General features: G+C 48.2%; 1 protein-coding gene across 1 annotated transcript in view; it reads right to left on the bottom strand.

Moving 5' to 3' along the window:
• Window positions 1–1,360: 1,360 nt before the first annotated feature.
• The window catches only part of OPRD1 (opioid receptor delta 1), a gene marked incomplete at its 5' end in the record, with an annotated part of 35,686 nt that continues 15,553 nt past the window's right edge, over window positions 1,361–21,493 (bottom strand). The window contains 2 exons of the mRNA XM_079126742.1: window positions 1,361–5,205; window positions 7,964–8,313. Of these exons, the coding sequence (XP_078982868.1) occupies window positions 4,664–5,205; window positions 7,964–8,313 (892 nt within the window). The 3' untranslated portion in view covers window positions 1,361–4,663. The remainder of the gene's footprint in view (window positions 5,206–7,963; window positions 8,314–21,493) is intronic.

Here is a 21,493-nt window from a genome sequence, read left to right as displayed (position 1 = left end):
CACTACCTGCTTGGTGCCTGGAAGTGAAATAAAGGAATAAATAAGCAATGGAAGAAAGCTGTGTGTATATGTTTTGTATTTGAGCAGGTATGTGGGGCCAGGACTGGGGTGCTATCACTTCCTAAGGGCTTTGGAGTCTCTGAGGCTGGTTCTCAGTCCAGATCTGCAGCAGTTGGTAGGCCCGAGGGACTGACACTGATACAAAGAGTGGGGGCTGGTCTTTAAAGGGACTGAGACCAAGCAGGTACCCAATCAAACCTTGTAACTACTGCCCCTGGCACCCACATAGTTATTAGAGAACATCCTCGTGCTGGGGACCCATCGTGTGCCAGGCACTTTGGTACGCACTTGGCTTGCCCTTGGAGGGGCCTCGGTGTGTAAGAGCACACTGCCAGAAAGTGGCCAACAATTCAGCAAAACCAGGAATCTTATTAGCAACTGACCATCCTATTACAGACTGACCCATCCCTTTTCTTACATCTAGGACGAAACAGAAGATCAGAGAGGGCAAATCCTCTGCCTAGCTCACACAGACATTTAGCTGCAGGGTTAAGATTTAAAGCCAGGTTTCCAGGCTTCCTGACCATGTAACACAGCGAACTTAAGGACTCTGGTTTACTCCTATTATCTTCCTGCCCTCCCCACCCCCTGCCTCTCTTTTGACACTTGACATTATCCATCACTCCCTCCCTCTGGGAACGCCCTCCTCCTCCAGTTTCCATGGCAGCGTATTTTCCCCATCCTCCCCCTGCTTCTCCAGCAGCTTCTCACTCTCCATGGTGGTTCCTGAGCCTAGGAAGAAGGAGGACATCAGGACACCAGTCTCTTCTCTCCTTTCACTGCTACCCCTGAAAGCCCATCCACTTTCCCCAGGGGCGTCTTTAGCTCTGACCTTGCACTTAAACTCTGCTTTTAGTAGCAGTTACTTATCATGTACTAAAAGCGTACTTACGTGAGGGACCTTATAGTTAGACCTGCACATGCATTATCTCATTAAATCCTCACAACCACCCCTGGAAGGAAGTCTACTCTACAGATGAGGAAACTGAGTCTCAGAGAGGGAAAGCCAAGATCTGATTCCAGCCTTAAACACTACTTTTATTACATCAACAAGAGACATGAAACTGAGGACATTTTATTTATTTATTTATTTATTTATTTATTTATTTATTTATCTATCTATCTATTTATTAGTACTGGGGGTTGAATCCAGGAGTGCTTTAACACTGAGCTACATCCCCAGTCTTTTTTTTTTTTTTTTTTTTTTTTTTTCATTTTCATTTTGGGACAGGGTCTTGCTAAGTTGCAGAGGCTAGTATTGAACTTGCAAATCCTCTTGCCTCACCCTCCCAAGTTGCTGCGATTACAGGCATGTGCCACCACATCCAGCTAACTATAAGACATTTTTAAATCAGGGGCAAAAGCTTTTCTTCTACTTCCTAGAGAATGAGCAATGGAAATTTGGGGGGAATAGAGACGTACTCTGCAGTTTTCAGAACCTGTGATGATCTAGAATTACACTGTCAATTTGGAGCTTTAAAATGCATCACGCATGGTACATTTTGAAATGCGAAGATTTAGAGAGCTTCAGGAGGAACAAAAGTTCATGAAAATTTGCCCTTTTCCTTCAGATTTTTGCATTTTGTTTCAAGTCTTCAAAAACCTCATCCCAGGGTTCCAGCTCCCAACGTCTTTCTACTTAATGATGCCTGGAATTAATTGCAAACTTGGACCCTGGAACTTTTCTTGGAACTCCACTGGCCTGAGTTCTGCTGCTGTTAACAGGCTCTGTGACCCAGGAGCAAGTGGCTTGATCTCTCTGAGCCTCAGCTTTCTTATCTAAAAGAGGAATAATACTACTTCCTGGAATGGGCAGTCACAAGGACCAGCTGGGATAAAGTGCATAAAGCATTTGGCAGCGAGCCTGGCACATGGACATGCTCAGTCAAGTCCTGGCTCCTGCTGCACCTAACTTCTTGGGTTTGCCAAGCACTTGAACATCCCTGTGCTTTTGCACACACTGTTCCCTCTTCTTGGTGACCAGCTCCTATTCATCCTTTAGGGTCCCTTGACCCTCTTCCACCTCTTATAGAATTGCTCCAAACAGGTGTTTTTAGTAAAAAACTAAAAAGACACTTCTCTGCGATGCCATTCCTGGGGATCCCTGTCACTGCACTTATCACTAGCATGCACCTGTCTGGTTATGCTTCACCCCCCAACATTGGCTCTGAGCTGTCTGAGGGCAGGGTCAAGTCTGACATTTCCTGGTCCCAGTGCCCAGAGTGCACAGCCTCACAGGGAGTAGATTTCAACTCAAGTGTGCATTACCTTAAACGCACACAGTCTGGGTCAGCCCCTGCTGACCTAGAACAATTTTATATCAAAGGGATAAAAAGCAACCAGATCAATTACATCAGTGAGTGGGCTTGGAGCAGCTTTGAGATAGGCCTCTTCTGGGTGGGGGCAGAGAAGACACAGTTCTTGCAAGAAGAATAAATCGCCCTGGCGACTGTCCTCTATTTCAGGAGTCTTCCCTGATTCCTGAATTGTGCCCTTTCTCTACCATCTCCCCAAAGCAGAAGATTCCCAAATGATTAGGAGTATCCAGGTACCCCCTGCCTTGCTGATCACCTCATTCACACATCCCCTACACACTCAAATGGAATTCTCTATGGTCACAGGGTCCATGTGGGTGGTGAGCCGAGCTAGGAGACTTGAGACCCCAGGTCATGGTGGCTTAGCAGGCTGGATCTGAGTGGTGGCCACTGCCCTGCATCCCAGGTCCAAGGGAATCCATATCCTAGAGGAAGAATATCCCCAGGTCTAAGGTTTCTAGGGACCTCACCCTAAGAAGGGCTGTGCATTGCCCACAGAGAGGACTCTTACCCCTAAAGTGCACAAAGCCCTTCTTGGTGCCCAACCCTTTCCCCCAAATGTTACTTCAGTGCCTACTGGAGTGACAGTCTCCCAGCCTTTGTTCCAAAGAAATGGCTGTCAAAGGGGAAAGAGGTATATTGTTTCTTTCTCTTTTCTTTTTTTGTTTGAGACAAAGACGTCAATTTCTTCCCATCTGTCCCAAAAAAGGAAGAAAATTAAATTTGTTTTTACAAGGATGTCACCAGGCTGCTTCAATAGGGAGTCAGGGGTGCGTTGCTGAGGCAGTCAGTGTCTCTGGGGCTGCGGGAAGAGAGAAGGCATGGGGGAGGCACAGCAAACAAGGACAGACCCTGACAGTCGGGGAAGCAAAGATCTGGGATGTCTGAACAGGGTTCTATGCCCACCTTTGAGTGAACCCTGCCCTCAGCAACTTGAAGGGGGAGCTGAGTGGACTGGAAGCTCAGGGACCTGGGAGCCTTGGGGCAAAAAGAGAGGGGATCATGACCAACACTAGCATTGCAGTTACCAAAGTCACGTTCCCCCAGTTCCTTCAAAGTCAGGCCCCATGTGGGCGGTTCCAGTTCACTAGTCACTGATACCAGATACATGGGTCACAGTCAGATGCTGGGAGACGGGGAGAGAATTTTGAGGTTCTTAGAATCCCAAGCACCTGCACTGGTCCTTCTGGCAACCCCCAGCCAGGTCCATGTGGCATTCACCAAGCACGGGGCTCTCCTTAGATGGTCCTCTGTGTTCCAGTACTGGGCCACAAACACCAGCACCCTGGGGTCCCCTGGAAAACATCCACCTTCAGCCTGGAGGCCTAATTTCACAGCAGAAGCCTCACCCTTCTGTCTCAGTCACCCTGCCCCTTGGCATAGAGGTCCACTACAGCTGGGTGGAGCACCTAGTGCTTCTTGCTTTTTCCTGAACCTTAGGGCCCTGGGGACCCTCTCCCAACTGAGGCCCTGTTTCAGTCCTCTCTGATGGAACAGCTAGCCCTGCTCCACCACCCTGTCCCCAGCCCCACTGGAAGTCAGTGTTGTGGCCACTACTTCAGTGTGGAGCTGAATCCCTGAACCATTCTACGAAATAGATGTCCAAGAGAGAAAGTGTATTATTTCTCTCTTCCCTTCTGTTTGTCTTGTATTCTCTTTATTTATAAAGAAGTAAAATTGGAGGAAGACCCTCAGAGAGCCTTGTCCCTTGCTAGAACAGGGTGAGGGGTGGGACTCTGCCCAAAACTTGAGGTTCCAGAGAGTCACACAGACCCTCCTATCTCCTGGCCAATTCTCCAGCAGCAGCCCGCCTCACCGTCCGGTCCTCCACTGCCTCCCAGGACAGGATCCTGGCCAAGATGCATATGCCAATCTTGCAGCTCTAGTCACCGTCCCCACCACTGATCTTCCTGCATCCTGGGCCCAGAATCCTCAGGTCTCAGGCCCGAACCCAGTGGAAGTCCCACTTGAGGTGGGATAGAATTCGAGGTTGTCCCCGACGCCCCACCCCGCTGGAGAGGCCTTACTAAGGGGTTCGGTTCTAGAGCGGCAGGTCGCGCTCCACACTCCCCAAGCGGAGCCTTCCACCTTGCACCCAGCCCGGAGGCCCGCCCCACCTCACAGGCCCCACCTTGTGGCCGCTGCATGACCTCAAGTCCCATGCTCTTCTCCAAAACAGAGTCCGACCCTCTACTGCCCCATTTCGAATAGTGGTCCCCGCTTCCCAGAGGGCTCGGTGTGGCCGCCGGGTCACTTTGGAGGAGCGCGCGGGGGCTGGTCGGGATTGGTCAGGCAGCAGCGCCACCGCCGGGGCCGATCGACTGCGTGCAAGCGGTGACTCGCTCGCGAGCGGTGGCTTCCCGGGCGCGGCTGAAGCTGCCAGGCTCCCGGCGGCCGCAGGGCGTGCGGCAGAGTTGACGGAAGCAGCGCTTGAAGTTCTCGTCGAGGAAGGCGTAGAGCACGGGGTTGAGGCTGCTGTTGGCGTAGCCCAGCGCGATGCACAGGTGCAGCGCAGCCACCACTAGCGGGTCGCGCCGGTCGATGTCCACCAGCGTCCAGACGATGACGAAGATGTGGATGGGAGCCCAGCAGACCACAAAGGCGCCCACCACCACCAGCACCATGCGCGTGATGCGCCGCAGGGAGCGGTCCTTCTCCTTGGAGCCAGACAGCAGGCGCACGCTGCGCAGGCGCAGCAGCATGAGGCCGTAGCACACTGTGATGATGAGGATGGGCACCACGAAGGCGAAGAGGAACACGCAGATCTTGGTCACCGTGTCCCAGTACCAGCTGGGGCTGGGGAACTGGAGCATGCATACCACCGCCCCATCTGGGTTGGGGAAACAAGGAAAGACAAAGAGGTGGTGAGGGGTTTGTGCACCCGGGGGGCTCTGCCTGCTTGTCAAGTGCCACCACCTCCTCCTGGTTACTCAAGGTGATTCTTCTGCCTGAAATGTTCCTTCACTTCTGCTTTTGGCAAACTCCTACTCATCCTTGAAGACCCCAGAAAGATTGGTCCTCATCTGGGAGGTCTCCTTTCTATGTGCTCTCTCAGGTCATTTATAAATAACTGGTTGTCCATGGGTGGCAGTTATGAAATGACTTGGCCCAGTCCACTAAAAGTCAGTCATTGTGATAAGTCGGCACACCTCCACCCATTCCCAGACTTGCTCCCTGTGGTTCACACTGCTAAGACTGACTAACAAAACATGAGTTAAGAACAGGACTCGGGCCCTGACTGTGTACCGTCTGACCCTAGGCAAATTACTTACCCTCTTCAAGCTTCAGCAGAGTGAGACTAATAAAAGTACCCACATCTCACAGGATTATCATGAGGATTAAATAGGCCAAGGGATTTAAGACATTCAGCACAGTGGAGTCCAAGTACTTGAGCAGAGCACAGGGGTAGAGACATATAGCCCTAGGATCAGCCTCCCTGGAGGGAGACAGATCTCAGCTAATGTCAGGAAGAACCCCCTAAGCCAGGGATGCAGTTCAGTGGTACAGTGCTTGCCTACCATGTGTGAAACCTGGGTTCAATCCCCAGTTTCACAGAAAAAAAAAAAAAAAAAAAAAACAAAAAACAATTTTCTGACAGCCAGACCTGCCCAAAGTTAGGAAGGGGACCCAGGAGGGAATGAGTTTCTTTTCCTGGAGCGTGGGTTTGGGCTGTGTGAGCATCTTTGGGGTTATTGTGGGATTCTGATGCAGGCCCAGACTTGGGAGTCTAGGGGGCTCCCAAGATCTCTTGGAGCCACACAGTAGACCTGGATACCAAGAGTTATAAGATTGGAACTGGGAGCCACAGCGCAGTTTGCAGGACATCAGGCTGGCAGGATTCCCAGGGATGACTGAGTCCAACCTTCTTGTACAGATAGCAGAACCAGACTTAGGAACAGCACTTTTTTAAGGCCAAACAGGAAGTGGCATACAGAACCCACAAGTGCTGATGTGTGTGTGTGTGTATGTGTGTGTGTGTGAGAGAGAGAGAGAGCAGTGAAGAGACCCATCTGGCCCAGCCATTAACGACTCATGAATGGCTTGTGAACTAAAGGCTGACAGTGAGGAATGGGGCTCTGCAGCTAAGACGAGTCACTCAGAGGCTATATGGGCACCAGGGTCTCTGGTCTTGCGAGGGTCAAGTCTCCCATCAAGCCTGTTCCCCTCTCCCACTCATAGCACCAAGCCTCTGCAACCTCCACCCACGCTGCTAAGAGGAGCAACAGATCTGAGGACAGGAACCTTGGGTTGTGGACCAAGTGTCACCCACTGAGCCCTAAGTAAACCACCTGACCTCTCCCGAGTTGCTGTTGTTTTCCAGTGGAAACAGGTAGGAGTCCCTGTCCTACCTAAAGGCTTCATCATTTAACACCTGCTATTTACTGGGCCTTGGCAATAAGCCAGTCCTTCACTTAAGTGTTTTTTTCATATTACCTCATTTAACCTTTCCACGCTCCATGAGATGTGGCTCAGAGAGGTTAATTAGTTACTAATGTCTTGGCACCTTTCTATACTACATCTCCCATTTCCTTTTATGTCCAGGTGGGGCCATGTGACCAGCTAGTTATCGCTAGGAAGATACGGGCCATAGCATTGAAAAGTGGTTGTGTTTCTCCCTGCTCCTTCTCCATGTTCATCTGCCAGCCGGAAGCCGGCAGAGGAAGATTCGGGAACCATCAGTGGGAGCCTGGATATCTGAGTGACTGCGCTCCTTTTACTCATATCAGACTGTGATGTGAATGAGAAATAAATTTCTACTGTGTTAAGCCCCGGAGGCCCGGACTGTTAGAGCAGCTAGAGTAACTAATACAGTTAGTAACTAACATGATTACCATTTTACTCTAAGGAAAAGCACCTATCATTCTCTGCAAACCATTTTCTAGGCCTAACTTTGGTCATCTGGCCAGTGGTTTTCAAAGTGCCGTAGAAGGAAGTTTGAGATGGGACTGCAAATCTTGTAGCCTCTATTGCTCACTGGTTGGTGACACCCTCACCCCATTGACTATCATCCATTTCCCTAGAGGTCAGTCATCCACACAGTCCTGGTCAGCCATGTGCATGAATGCAGCCCAGTCATCCACAATCCCATTATAAATTCCATTTGACACTGAACATGGTGGCACACGCCTGTAATCCCATCAGCTCGGGAGGCTGAGGCAGGAGGATCATAAGTTTGAAGCCAGCCTCAGCAGCTTAGCAAGGCCCTAGTCACTCAGTGAGACCCTGTCTCTAAATAATATGTTTTTAAAAGGGTTGGAGATGTGGCTCAGTGGTTAGGCACCCCTGGGTTCAATTCCCAGTCTTTAAAAAAAACAAACCAACCAACCCTCCGTTTGGCCAGCAATCTATTTGACCACCGAGCAGTCATTCATCTTCAGAAGAGTCAAGCAGCCACACTCCTCCTTGGTGAGCCACGCCATTCCCACCAGGGGACCCTCCACCCTCCTGCTGGCCAGCCATTACACCTCCATTGCTCCACCACCCACACCTGCACTAGTAAGAGCCACCTCCGCTCTGGTAAGGGCCCTGGAGACCCATGTTGCCTCCCATGGTCAGAGGCCTGGGCCACCGCTCCCTCCCTCACTCACCCCGGGGTCGGGTCACAGCCATGACCATGATGGGGACACCAACACCTGACGCCAGGACCCAGATGCAGATGTTGATCAGCTTGGCCTTGGCAGGTGTGCGGAAGTCCAGGGCCTTGACCGGGTGGCAGACAGCGATGTAGCGGTCGACACTCATCATGGTGAGTGTGAAGATGCTGGTGAACATGTTGTAGTAGTCGATGGAGAGCACGGCCTTGCAGAGCGGCTCCCCAAAGGGCCACGTCTCCATCAGGTACTTGGCACTCTGGAAGGGCAGCGTGCTGGTGGCCAGTGCGTCGGCCAAGGCCAGGTTGAAGATGTAGATGTTGGTGGCCGTCTTCAACTTTGTGTACCTTGGGAGGAAGTGTATGGATCATTATCCCATTTCACAGATCTCAGTTCTCACTAAACTCAGGGAGGTGAAATGACTTGTTCAAGGTCACACAAGGTCAGGGGCAGAGGTGGGACTGGAACCCTGGACCGTCTGGTTTGGTATCATTACTTCTCACTACAACAGATGCATTAAAGGACTTCTCTGCTGTGGGTGACTTTGGTAGGAGGTATTTTAGGAAAATTCTCTTTTTTAAAATTTTTTTTTAGTTGTGGATGGATCTTTATTTTATATATTTATATGTGGTGCTGAGAATCAAACCCAGGGCTACACATGCTAGGCAAGTGCTCTACCACTGAGCCACAACCCCAGCCCAGGGCAATTCTTATCATCTGAGAGGTACTAAGCAACATGGCTAAAGGAAACACTAGCTCCAGAGGAAAACACATGTGGGTTCTAATCCTGCCTCCACTGGGTGACTCTGGGCTAGTAGCTGCAACAGTCTGAGCCTCAGTGTCCTTGATTTAAAAAGAGGGTAATACATCCTGGGATGGTTGTGAATTTTTTTGTTTTCTTTGTTTTGCGGTACTAGAGTTGTAAAAATTTAATGAGATAATACAAAACTTAGCCCTGAGTCCAATGATTGGTAAACATGTAGGACAAGGGCTGGGGGTGTACAGGCCCTGGGTTCAAGTCCCAGCACTACAGAAAAGGGAGAGGGAAAATCACTCAGGATAGGATAATCATTATTATTCTTCGTCTATGCAAAATGAAGCTGGGCACTAGACCAGAATGATTTGACTCTCTAGCTTCCACCACCTGCTTGGCCTTTGGAGAATATGATTGACCAACTCTGAGGAAGGGACTCTGCCTGGCAGATGGGCTGGGGCCCTAGACCTCGGGCTGTCCTCCATGGTAGACCAGGGATCCTGGCCCTGCCTTGGCCCATGCAGCTGGTCTCAGTCCTGTGTAGAAGCCTCAGTGCTGCCCCCATCTCCCCAGGGGTGTGGGGAAGGTGAGTTGCTGACGGTGTCACGCACCCTACCAGGACACGAGCCCAGGTGTCAAACCAGATGTGTGCAACCAAATCTGCACCCAACGTTCCCAGCACCCCCATGCTGTGTCTGCGCCACCGCTGGCCCCTTGTTTGGCTGACATTTATAGCCATGATCCCTTCAGCATCAGGGCCTAGGCTGGGCACTGGGCAGCCTGAAGGAGACTGTCCCAGAGCAGGACTCATCACAGAAACACGAGGCACTGAGGCAGAGGAAAGGACTCCTTTCACGACCCCGGGCTCAGAGGAACCCAAAGAGGGTTGCACCACTGTGAGAGCAACTCCCATGTTCCAGAGCAGGGAGAGTCTGAGAGATTGAGGGGAAGCAATTGTATTAATTAATTAAAATTAAATTAATTTTTTAAATTTAAGTTAAATTTTAAATTTTTAAATTTAAATTTTTAAATTTAATTAATTAAAATTATAAATTAAAATTAATTTTATTAATATTATTAAGTCCAAGGATTCCCCTCACGATTACCAGAAAAACCTGTGAGAAATGCAGATTTCTCAAACCCACCTCAGATCTGCTGAATTTTTTTTTTTCTTTTTGGGGTACCAGGGATTAAACTCAGGGGCACCTGACCACTGAGCCACATCCCCAACCCTATTTTGGATTTTATTTAGAGACAGGGTCTCACTGCGTTGCTTAGTCCCTTGCTTTTGCTAAGGCTGGCTTTGAAGTCAAGATCTTCCTGTCTCAGCCTCCTGAGCCTCGGGATTACAGGTGTGTGCCACTGCGCCTGGCCCCAATCCCTTTTATTTTGAGACAGGGTCTTGCTAAATTGCCCAAGCTGGCCTCAAACTTGCAATCCTCCTGCCTCAGCCTCTCCAGTTGCTGAGATTACAGGCACCATGCCTGGCTGTTACATCTTAATCTGTGGAACTGGGACCTGGTATTCTCCATCTTTAATAAGCACACCCCTACCACAAGGAATTCTTATGAACCCTAACATTTGAGAACAACTAACATTTGTATCCATATCCCCATACAAGGGAGAGACAGGGAAAGTGAAAGCCAGAGAGGTGGCACAGCTCACCCAAGGTCACACAGCAGCAGAGCCAAGCCAAAACTTTAGACCTCCTTTCCTCTCATGCTCTTCCCTCACTCTACTACAAGGGTGGTGCCACGGTGTGTGCCTCTGTACCTCTCTCTTCCCCTTTAGAATCCCTCATAAGGCCCAGAATGAGGACACTCACTGCCGAACAAACTCCCATCTGCCAAAGCTGTTCCTTCAAGTGATGGTTGGTTTTTTGTTTGTTTGTTTGTTTGTTTGTTTGTTTGTTTTTGAGTTTAAAAAAGAAAAATGGATTTGCTCATTGTCCTCCAGGGCCAGCATCTGTCCTACTCCCTCTCAGAATAGCTGCTATTTGTTCTGGGGCTGGAGAAGCAAAAAGTTTTGCTGGGAGACAGCAGAATCGCAGGCGCCGGGAAGTGTCTTCAGCAGGGTGCGCAGCGCAGCTGCGTGGGAGGCGTCCCGGGCCCACAGCTGACTCCTCTAATTTCTCTGCTTTTACGCAGAACAATTCGAAGCTGTTCTTTGCCTGCTATTTTTATTTGTGCAGGATCCTTCCCTTCCCTGAGGGGGTGGGGTGCTGGGAAGCAAGAGCTGGAGCTGCTCTACCTGGTCCAGCGCTGCGGCCAGGAGGCCCCTCCCGGCAGGCGACCCTGTCTCCTGCGCACAGCCCCGCCCTGTTGGATGGCCTCTACAGCCGGTTTTCTCTCCAGCCGCAAGACAAAGCACGCCCTGCTCTTGCTCTCAACCGCACCCCCACGTGATTCCCCAGAAGTGCCCTGTGTTCCACAACCTCTGGGACCCACCTGCCCCTCTCCTGGGGTCCTCAGCCGCACCCCGGCCTCTTTGCTGTTCCTCAGTCACGCCAAGCTCCGCTCCCATCCCAGGGCCTCTGGATTTGCTTTTCCCCAATTTTGGCTGGCTCTCTCCTTCGCAAAATTAATTCAGGACTCTTCAAATGTCACCTCCTCAGAGAGGCCCTCCCTGATCACCCCCCTTCCACCACTGTCCCCTGGCACCTACTATGCTTTGCTCCAGCGCATGAACCACTGCCTCACATGATCACTGGCGTACCTATCTTCTCTTCTGTCCCTTGGGCTCTGCCGCCCACGTAGGCTCCCTGAAGGAAGGGGACTGGGTCTGTTTTGTTTCTTGCAATCAACAATGCAAAGGGTGGGTTCCAACAGAGATTTGTCACAGGGATGTCTTTCTTTAAAAAAATTTCTAGTTGTAGATGGACACAATACCTTTATTTTACTTATTTATTTTTTTGTGATGCGGAGAATCAAACCCAGTTCCTCACACGTGCTAGGCAAGTGCTCTACCACTGAGCTACACCCCAGCCTCAGGGATGTCTTTTTTTGGGGAGGAGAGGGGGGTGCGGGGATGTACTGGGGTAATCCAGGGGTGCTTTACCATTGAGCTACATCCCCAGCCCGTTTTATTTTGAGTCAGGGTCTCGCTAAAGCTGCCAAGGCTGGCCTCGAATTTCAGTCCTCCTGCCTCAGCCTCCCGAGTGGCTGGGATTACAGGCATGCACCACTGTGCCTGGCTCACAGGGATAGCTTCCTCCATGACTCATCAGCTCTCACCAGGACCAGGGCAGCACCTCTCTGCCCCAAGTTCATCACCCACACAGGGCAGGGTGCTTGCTCTGAAAAGCAGATCCGGTAGGGTTCAACGTTCCATGCCTCCCCATTCCCACGTGCTCAGATGCCTGCCTATGTCCGGCCACATCTGTAGCTTTTCAAACATCCTGTCTAGCAGGCTTCCCCTCCCAAGAGAGTCACTGAAATGGTTTGGTGGGGATCTTTCCAAACTGCATATATGAAAGTAGGGTTTTTTAAAAATTTTGATTTCTGCCAGTGTAACATGACTAAAGACTACAAAAAACCATAGAAACCAATGAAAACAGTTGCCCCTCTGTTCACCCTTCCTCTCTCCTCAGTCCTACTCCACAAGAGGTAACCGCTCTTAATGTGTGTGGGTTTTTTTTGTTTGTGTTTGTTTGTTTGTTTGTTTGTTTGTTTGTTTTTGAAGTGCTGGGGATTGAACCCAGGGCCTGTGCATGCTAAGCAAGCACTCTGCCCAACCAAGCTACCTCCCCAGTCCACTGTTAATGTTTTTAACTATTCTTTTGGTGATTATTTCCATAATTCTAAAATATATGCTTTAATGGCTATTTTTTTTAATGTTTTTTTAGTTGTTGAGGGACCTTTATTATTTATTTATTTATATGTGGTGCTGAGAATTGAACCCAGTGCCTCACACATGCTAGGCAAGCGTTCTACCACTGAGCCACAACCCCAGCCCCAATTTCTTGATGTATCAACTTTAGAGAGTAATTATTGAAGTTTGTATTTGGTTAAGTAAGGCTGTGCAGCAGTAACAAACAGTCCCAAAATTTCAGTGGCTTAACAGATTGAAGGCTTATTTCCTGCTTTGCAGAATTCACTCAACATTGTTGGGATCTCATAGACCAAGAGGCAATTCCAGGCTGCTTCACTTTTGTGGCTCTGCCATCCTAACCCAGGTCTCCTTGATCACCTCAGAGGGAGCACAGGCATCTAAGCACTCATCTGACCTCTGCACGTTACTTCCACCTGAGGCCAACCAGCCAGAAGTAGTCATATGGCCCTGCCCACCTTCAAGAGGCCGGAAATACAGTCTTCTGTGTGCTTAGAAGCAAGGAGAACCAGGTATTCATGAACACAGGAATGTCCTGCACAGTTCCCTGTTATAGTGGACCCAACTCTTCCTCTTTTCATTCTCTAATATAGTTTTATCACAATTTTTAACTAAATCAATATTCAGAGTTAGTTGGGTATGGTGATTCATATTTATAATCTCAGTTACTCAGGAGGCTAAGACAGGAGGATCACTTGGGCCCAGGAGTTGAGGCCAGCTTGGGCAACAAAGTGAGACTGTCTCAAAAAATAAGTGTGGCGGGGGCGGTTTACATTCTCTTCCTCTTCTTTCTTTCTTTATTTCCTTTTGCTTTTTATTCATTTATTTATTTTTCTGAGACAGAGTCTCACTATATTACCCAAACTGGTCTTGAACTCATGGATTCTAACAATACTCCCACCTCAGCCTCCTGAGCACCTGTAAGCATGCAGAATGATAGCTGACCCTTTTTCCGTCATATTTTTAGGTTTTTACATTCTTAAGATTTCATAGATATTATCCTTCCATTTCTGAGCCAAAGAGTGCACTATAATTACATTTGTTTTATAATGTAGACTTTTATTTTCCTGGAGTTAATAATTGCCTCATTTTTCATTTGCTTAGTTCTGGGCACATATAGCTAAGTCTCTTCAAACACACCAATAGATCTGTAAAATGCCTTTTCCATGCAGTCACATCATCCACCCATTCTTTTTGTTTTCCTAATGATCTCCTGGACCCTTCCTTCTTCCTCCCCTTTTCACTGAGTCTGGTTGCTATCTAGACAGCCGCATACTTCCTCTCCTCTGTTCACGCATCTGTTTTCTCACTTGAAAATCTCCATTTCTCTTGGTTTATAACCTCATTTGCGGGGAGAAATCCTCCAGTCATTTCCTGAGAAAGGGAATATAGAGGCAGATTTTTTTTTTTATTCCATTGCTTGTCTAAAAATGTCTTTTTTCTATCCTCATTTTTTTTTTTTACACCATATCAGGAATAGTAGATGGAAATAATTTTCCATCAGGATGTTTTTGGGGTACTGGGGATTAAGCCCAGGGGTGTTTTACCACTGAGCTACATCTCCAGTTTATTTATTTTTATTTTTATTTATTTATTTATTTTTGTGTGTGTGTGGTGCCGGGGATCAAACCCAGGGTCTTGTGCATGCAAGGCAAGCACTCTACCAACTGAGTTATATCCCCAGCCTCCAGCCATCATTATTTTTTGTCTTGATACAGGATCTTGCTAAGTTGTGAGATTGATCCCAGGGCCTCACACAAGTGCTGTACCACTGAGTTATATCCCCAACCCTCTTTGTTTATGTTTTTTTAATTTTGATACAAGGTCTCATCAAATTGCCTAGGCTGGCCTTGAACTTTCCATCCTCCTGCCTCAGCCTCCAGAGTAGCTGGGATTACAGGCAAGCACCACCAGCCTGGCCTTCCACCAGAATTTTGAAGGCATGGCTTCCTCATCTTCTAGCTCCCAGCATTGCCACCGAAGCATCTGAAACCATTCTGATTCCTGATAATTCATACGTAATCTGTCCCGTCCGCCGCCAAACTTTAAGGATCTTCTCCTTATCCTGGGTAGTCTGACATTTAGTGACAATGTGCTGCTTTATGGTGACTCTTGTTCGTTTGACCTGGACCCTCTCAGCCTGAAGACTCATGCTCCTGAGGATGAAATGTTCTTATATCATTTCTTTGATAGTTTCCTCCTCCGCTTTTCCGGGAACCCATGGAACACCCATCAGTCAGACTTTAGGCTTCCTGGACTGATTCTCTAATTTCCTGATATTATCTTTTTGTTGCAGCCTCTGGGAAATTCCCTTTTCCTTATCTCTCAACCCTTCTATTGACTTTTTAAAAATTATTTTGACTCTTGTGCTTTATTTTCCCTGTGCCCTTTCCTCTTCTTATTCCTCCTTTTTTAATAGCATTTATAGCATCTTATTTCATGGACACAATCTCCTCTCTTAAGTCTCTGAGGACATTAATAAGGTCTGTATTTTCTTCCTCTCTCTGCATTAACGACTTACTTCGGATATCTTGGCTTGTTTGTCTGTTTTGTCCTCCCTCTTTGGCCCTGGAGATTCCCTTCAAATATCTGATGAGACATGACTACAGGTTAATCTTCGAGTGATGCATTGAATAACTGATTGGTAGCTCTCTGCGCGCGCACGCGCGTGTGTGTGTGTGTGTGTGTGTGTGTCTTGGCTGGTGGGCTTTGCTGTGAGGTCACTGATAATCTGGCATTCACACCAAGGACCTGTGAACATCAGTTTCCATAAGCCTCTCCTCTCCTTTCTATGTCATCCACTCTTCCTGTGAGGATTCAGGCTGCAGAGCGAAGGAAGGGACCTTCCATTTGGTATTTCAGTCTGACCCTTTCTGTGTCTACTGCCAGATTTCCTCCTGGTTAACTTCTCTGGGGACAGAATTGAATTTGGCTGTCCTGTCAAGTGGAGGGGTGTTCACCTGGCTGTGCCAGGAGCAAGGCGGGGGTGGGGATGAAGGATCCCATTGCCCCCTCTGTGGGCATCAACCTTGTGCCTGTTTTCAGTCTCACAGCTTCACCTCGCTCAGCTGGTTACTCTTCTTCCAATCCCTTTGTGACTTCCAAGATAAGGGCTGACATCTCTTGGAGAAGGTAAACCGAGGCAGAAGAGGTGAAGTGACTTTCCCAGGCCACACGACTAGTAAGATGCAGAACTGGCATCCCAATCCAGGTAGTCTAGTGCCAGAAACTAGTAACCACATTGCTCTACTCCTCCTGGGGACTAGTTACCTCTCCTTCTACCTCCGCCTCTCATAATGAAAAGTCAAGGAATGTGGGCTTATTATAAGCTAAGGACTGTCTGCTTACCTGATCTTACCAGGCACTGTTAGGGTCCTGTTCGGATGAGGGATGCTCAATCTACACATAATGGGACAGTATTTGGGGATAAGGGCAACAATGACCATCTGGCCTCTCGGAATGTATGGGAGGGGGCACAGACTGAACAAACTGCAGCACTAACTAATATAGAGTTGCCCACTACTGCTGCTCAGCCATGATGCATAAGAACTCCTACAACTCAACAGTAAAAACACAACTTGATTAAAAAATCAGCAAAAGACTTGAACAGATATTTTTCTGAAGAAAATGTACAAATGGCCACCAAGCACAAGAAAAGATGCTCACTACCACTAAGAATTAGGGAAGTACAAATTAAAAGCACAATGAGATGCCACTCCACACCTGGTAGGATGAGTACGAGATATAAAACAACAGAAAGAAGCGTGGGCAAAGGTGTGGAGAACTTGGAACCCTGAGGCCTGAGGTGGGAGGGTGGAAGGTGCAGGCACTGTGACAAACAGCATAGCACCCTCAAAAAACTGAACTGTCGTATGACTTCATAATTGATCCTCTGGGGAGATACACAAAATAATAGAAAGCAGAGTCTTTTTTGGAGGGTGTACCAGGAACTGAACCCAGGGGCACTTAACCACTGAGCTACATCCCCAGTCCTTTATAAAATTTTTTTTTTTTTTTTATTTTGAGATAAGTTTTCACTAAGTTGCTCAGGGCCTTGTTAAGTTGCTGAGGCTGGTCTCAAACTTGCAATCCTTCCGCCTCAGCCTCCCAAGTTTCTGGGATTACAGGCATGTGCCACCATGGCCATCAAAAGTGGTCTTGAAGAGATATCAGTACGCCCATGTTCATAGCAGCATCGTTCACAAGAGCCAAAAGGTGGAAGCAACCCAAGTGTCCTTTGACAGATGGCTGGATAAATAAAATGTGGTATAGGTTGAATAACCCTTATCCGAAATGCTTGGAACCAGAAGCATTTCAGATTTCAGGTTTTGGAATATTTGCATACTCATAAGGAGATGCCTTGGGAATGGGACCCAAGTCTAAACACAAAATGAATTTATGTTTCATATACACCTCGCCTGGAGATGATTTTAAACACTATTTTCAGTGCACCTGCTTCTTGACTGTGACCCCTCACATGAGATCAGGTGTGGAATCTTCTATGTGTGGTATCATATTGGTGCTCAAAAAGTTTAGAATCTTGGAGCATTTCAGATTTTGAGATTTTGGATTAAGGATGCTCAACCTACATATAATAGGATATTATTCAGTCTGAGAAAGGAAGGAGTTTGGGCTGGCATGGTGGTGTATGCCTATAATCCCAGCAGCTTGGGAGGCTGAGGCAGGAGAATCGTGACTTCAAAGCCAGCCTCAGCAAAATGAGGTGCTAACCAACTCAGCGAGACCCTGTCTCTAAATGAAAATACAAAATAGGGCTGGGGATGTGGCTCAGTGGTCAAGTACCCCTGAGTTTAATCCCCAGTACCAAAAAAAAAAAAAAAAAAAAAAAAAAAAAAAAAAAGACGAAAGGAAGGAGGTTTTTTGGTTTGTTTTTGTTTTTAGCTGTAGGTAGACACAATACCTTTATTTTATTTTTGTGTGGAGCTGAGGATCAAACCCAGTGCCTCACCCGTGCCAGGCAAGCACTCTACTGCTGAGCCACAACCCCAGACACAGGGAAGGAGTTTTTTCCCCCCTGATTCTGGGGATTGAACCCAGGGCCTCACACACTTGGTAAGTGCTCTGTCCACTGCTCCACCTGAGCCACAAAAGAAGGAAATTCTGACACGCGCTAACGTGGATGAACCTTGAGGCCATTGTGCTAAGTAGAATGAGCCAGTCAAAAACTGTGAACGGGGTAGGATTTCATTTACATGAGGTACTTAAAGGAGGCAGATTCATAGAGTCAAAGAATGGCAGGGGCCAGGGGCTGGGGAAGGAGAGGAGAGGGAGGCATTGTCTACTGAGTACTGAGTTTCAGGTGGAGAAGCTGAAACAGTTCTGGAGGCAGATGGTGGTCACAGGTGCACAGCACGACATGATATACCATACATTTAAAAATACTTACTATGGTTTTGGTTTTAGATAGGGTCTTGCTATGTGGCCCAGACTGGCCTTGAACTCCTGGGCTCCAGTGGTCCTCCAGTCTCTTCTCCCAAGTGGCTGGGACTACAGGCATGCGCTACCATGTTTGGTACAAAGTGTTTGTTGTTTGCATTGTGTATATTTTGCCCAGGTGTCCTGGTTGAGAGTCATACTGCATATTTTACTGGGAGAACAAATCTCTGTTGACATAAATCTTGAAGGAATAACAAAATAAGAAGAGAAATACCAAATGTTTGGGTCTGGGTTGATCATATATAAGTTACAGAATAAAACAAAAAATAGTTATGGAAAAAAAATTTGGCACCAGGCACAGTGGCACATGCCTGTAATCCCAGCAATTCTGGAGGCTGAGGCAGGAGGATTGCAAGTTTGAGGCTAGCTTCAGCAACTTAGTGAGGCCCTAGGCAGCTTAAAATTAAAAAAACAAAAAGGGCTGGAAATGTAGCTCAGCGGTAAAGGGCCCCTGGGTTCAATCCCCAACACACACACACAAAAAAAAAAAAAAGAAAGAAAAAAAAAAGAAAAGAAAAGAAAAAAGAAATAAAGAAAAAACAAAAAACTGGCAGGCAACCAGGGGAGTCCCAATACCATCATAGCCCATGTTAGGACTCCAACATATAAATTTGGGGTGGGGAACACAAGAGGTAATCAAAAATTCTCACAGTATTTATTTTCTAAACTTGAAAGTGGAGTAAGAAAATTCCTTAGAGCCATTCAGATCTTGGCTCCTGAGCCAGGCATGGTGGCCTGTAGTTCCAGCTGCTCGAAAGGCTGAGGCAGATGGATCACTTGGGTCCAGAAGTGTAAGACCAGTGCTGGGCAACATAGCAAAACTCCCTTCTCAAAACCAACAAAACAAAACAGATCTTGGCTCGTTAACATCCATAGCCAAGTGATCCTGACAAACCACTCCACCCTTCTGAAAACTGTTTCACTGGAAATTTTGGTGTACAATGCTGTGTAGGGGCCAATACACAAGAAAATATCCAGCTTACGGGCCATCCTGTAGGTGGGAAGTGGCAGCCCTTTCATTTCTCCCCCTGATACGTGTTCTGCTTTTTTCTCTTAAGGTTTAATCATTGCCCTTTCAGGGGTGGGAGTATGGCTCAGCGGCAGAGCCCTTGCCCAGCACGTTCAAGGTCCTGGATTCGATCCCTGGCACTGCAGAGGGGGAAAGAATTACCCATTGGACCTGACCCAGGGGTGAGGACGGGAAAGCTGTGGCTGAACTTCTCTTGACTCTGAGATGCTTTTAGGAAACCCTTGGCCAAGTCCAAATCCCCATTAGCTCCTATTGAGTTATGCGGCTGCCAGGGCACTTGCTCCCAACCAGCTCTCTCAGCCCTCTTGCTTCATTTAAAACACCAAGTGGTGGAACACGTCCATTTCCAAGCCCTAAATCCACTCTGCATTCTGTCACACCCGCCCCACTGCAGAGGATCATCACTACTTCTATTAATTTTCTTTCCATTTGGTGGAGGTTGCTTGTGCTGTGGGAGTGAAGTCCCTCTGCCCACACCACCCGCACGCCAGACTACATCCCATCCACACGCCTCCCTGGGCCTCTGGCCTCTGGACAGCTGGCTGAATACCCTCATGCAGACTGACAAACAAGGTCTTTGTGAGAATCGTCTCCCCAGGGAACCCGGAGCTGTTGGTCACAGAGGCTGACATCTTAATTCCTGAAGCCCAGAAGGTCAATACGCCCCCCTTTGTTCGAGGTATGGATGAGGCTGGTCTGACAGCTTCTTTAACAATATCCTCAGGTGCCAGCTGCACAATGCCAAGGGCAGTGTGTGCTATCTCAATTCATCCTAACGGGACCTTGAGGGTTAATAGCAAACCCCTTCACAGGTGAGCTAAAGTAGGGAGCGACAGTGACAAGATCCCAACTCAGATCTGTCTGGTTTCCAGAACACAGGCTCTTAACCACGCAGGTCAGTGCTTTTTTTTGGGGAGGGGAGGGGTGGTGGTGGTGCTGGGGATCAAACCCAGGGTGTTGTGCTTGCAAGGCAAGCACTCTACCAACTGAGCTATCTCCCCAGCCCAGGTTGGTGCTTTTGAAGTTCACTTTCCCTGGTCTCCTTGCCACCTGTCTCAGCTTTTTAACCAGTGGCCCTGGCCAGGGGCTCAGTTCAGAAGCCAGGGCTGAGTGGAGTGAGCTGGTCCAGAGTGGGTTTGCTTCACAAAGTCCAGCTGTTCCTCACTCATTCCCGGATCCTGCTGTGGTCCCAGGATTCGGCAGAATCTTCAGAACATCATCACAGATATAACACGGGACCCAGTGGGGCCAGGAGAGGTCAGCCCAGAACAAAATGTATACCTGTGTCCGGTATTTATGGACAATGACTCTGTGCCAGCGCTTTCTCTGGCAAGACTTATGTACACCTGTGCTTTGTTTTGCTTCTTAATGGATGATAAACATCTGTCGGATACCTACTGTGCGCCTGGCTCTTGAAGAGCATTTTATGGCACTTAATCCTCACAGCACCCCATGAGCTAGACAGTATTTATTATCCCCAGTTTACAGAGAGCAGATTGCATTGTCCAAGGCTGCAGTCAGAAGGGGGCGGCGAGACTCAGCCAGGGTTCTGCCCTGAAATTCCAGTGCCTTCCTTTTGGCATGGGTTTTAGCTTCTCTCCTGTGGTCTCGATGACTCTGTGGCCATCACGTGCTCTTTGGCGCGCCTCTTACTCATTCCTGGGTCCAGAAGCTACGGCGGAGCCTGGCACAGAGCTGGAAACGCACCTGTGGGATGAACACACGTCTCCCTTCCCCACTGGACAGGACAGCCCTCGGCAGGAGCCATGGCAGCTCAAGGCCTGCTACACAGTGTCCTCTACAGGTCCCTGTGTGCAGGTATCAAGGTGCCCCGGTCCTTGGAAGAGTCACAGACCGAAGACATCAATCAAGGCATTGCTTCTCCCTCCCTCTCTCTCTCTCCTTCCTCCCTCCTCCCATCCTCAACCTGGACCAACCCAGAGGCCCTGTGGGACGCCTGGGTCTGACCCTGTTTGCCCTGCTGAAGTGACTCAGCTCTGTAGGGAGCGAGGGGAGACGTTCACTCAGATCATTTATCCAAGGAATCTCATTTGTTTCTAAAGAAACTGAGGTTTTTGTTTCTCACTTATGCACAACAGCCCCTGGGGGTAAAGTGGGGGCAAGAGACCTAAACAAACAACAAAAAAAAAACACACACAATAGCATCAAGACTTCAGTCTGATCCACCTTGTGGCACCTTAGGATCCAAATGGAACAAAACAGCCTCAGCCCGAATTGAAACCCATAAGGGACCCTGACCAAAGGCAATGCAGGTTGCTGGAGTATTCAGAATTAATTTTATTCCTAAATATTTCTTAAGCTCTCAAAAATAGCAGCTGATCAATATAAAATGTTCACACAACACAGAATAATTTCATTAAAAAGTTTTAAAACCACTGTTAACATTACAAACCATCATTATAGATACCATGCAGACCATTTTATATAAAGAAGAGCT

The sequence above is a fragment of the Sciurus vulgaris genome, assembly GCF_902686455.1.
Source record: "Sciurus vulgaris genome assembly, chromosome: 1".
In the NCBI taxonomy this organism is placed as follows: domain Eukaryota; kingdom Metazoa; phylum Chordata; class Mammalia; order Rodentia; family Sciuridae; genus Sciurus; species Sciurus vulgaris.
Note: the sequence above shows the minus strand (reverse complement) of the source record. Positions and strands in the feature narration are given on the sequence as shown.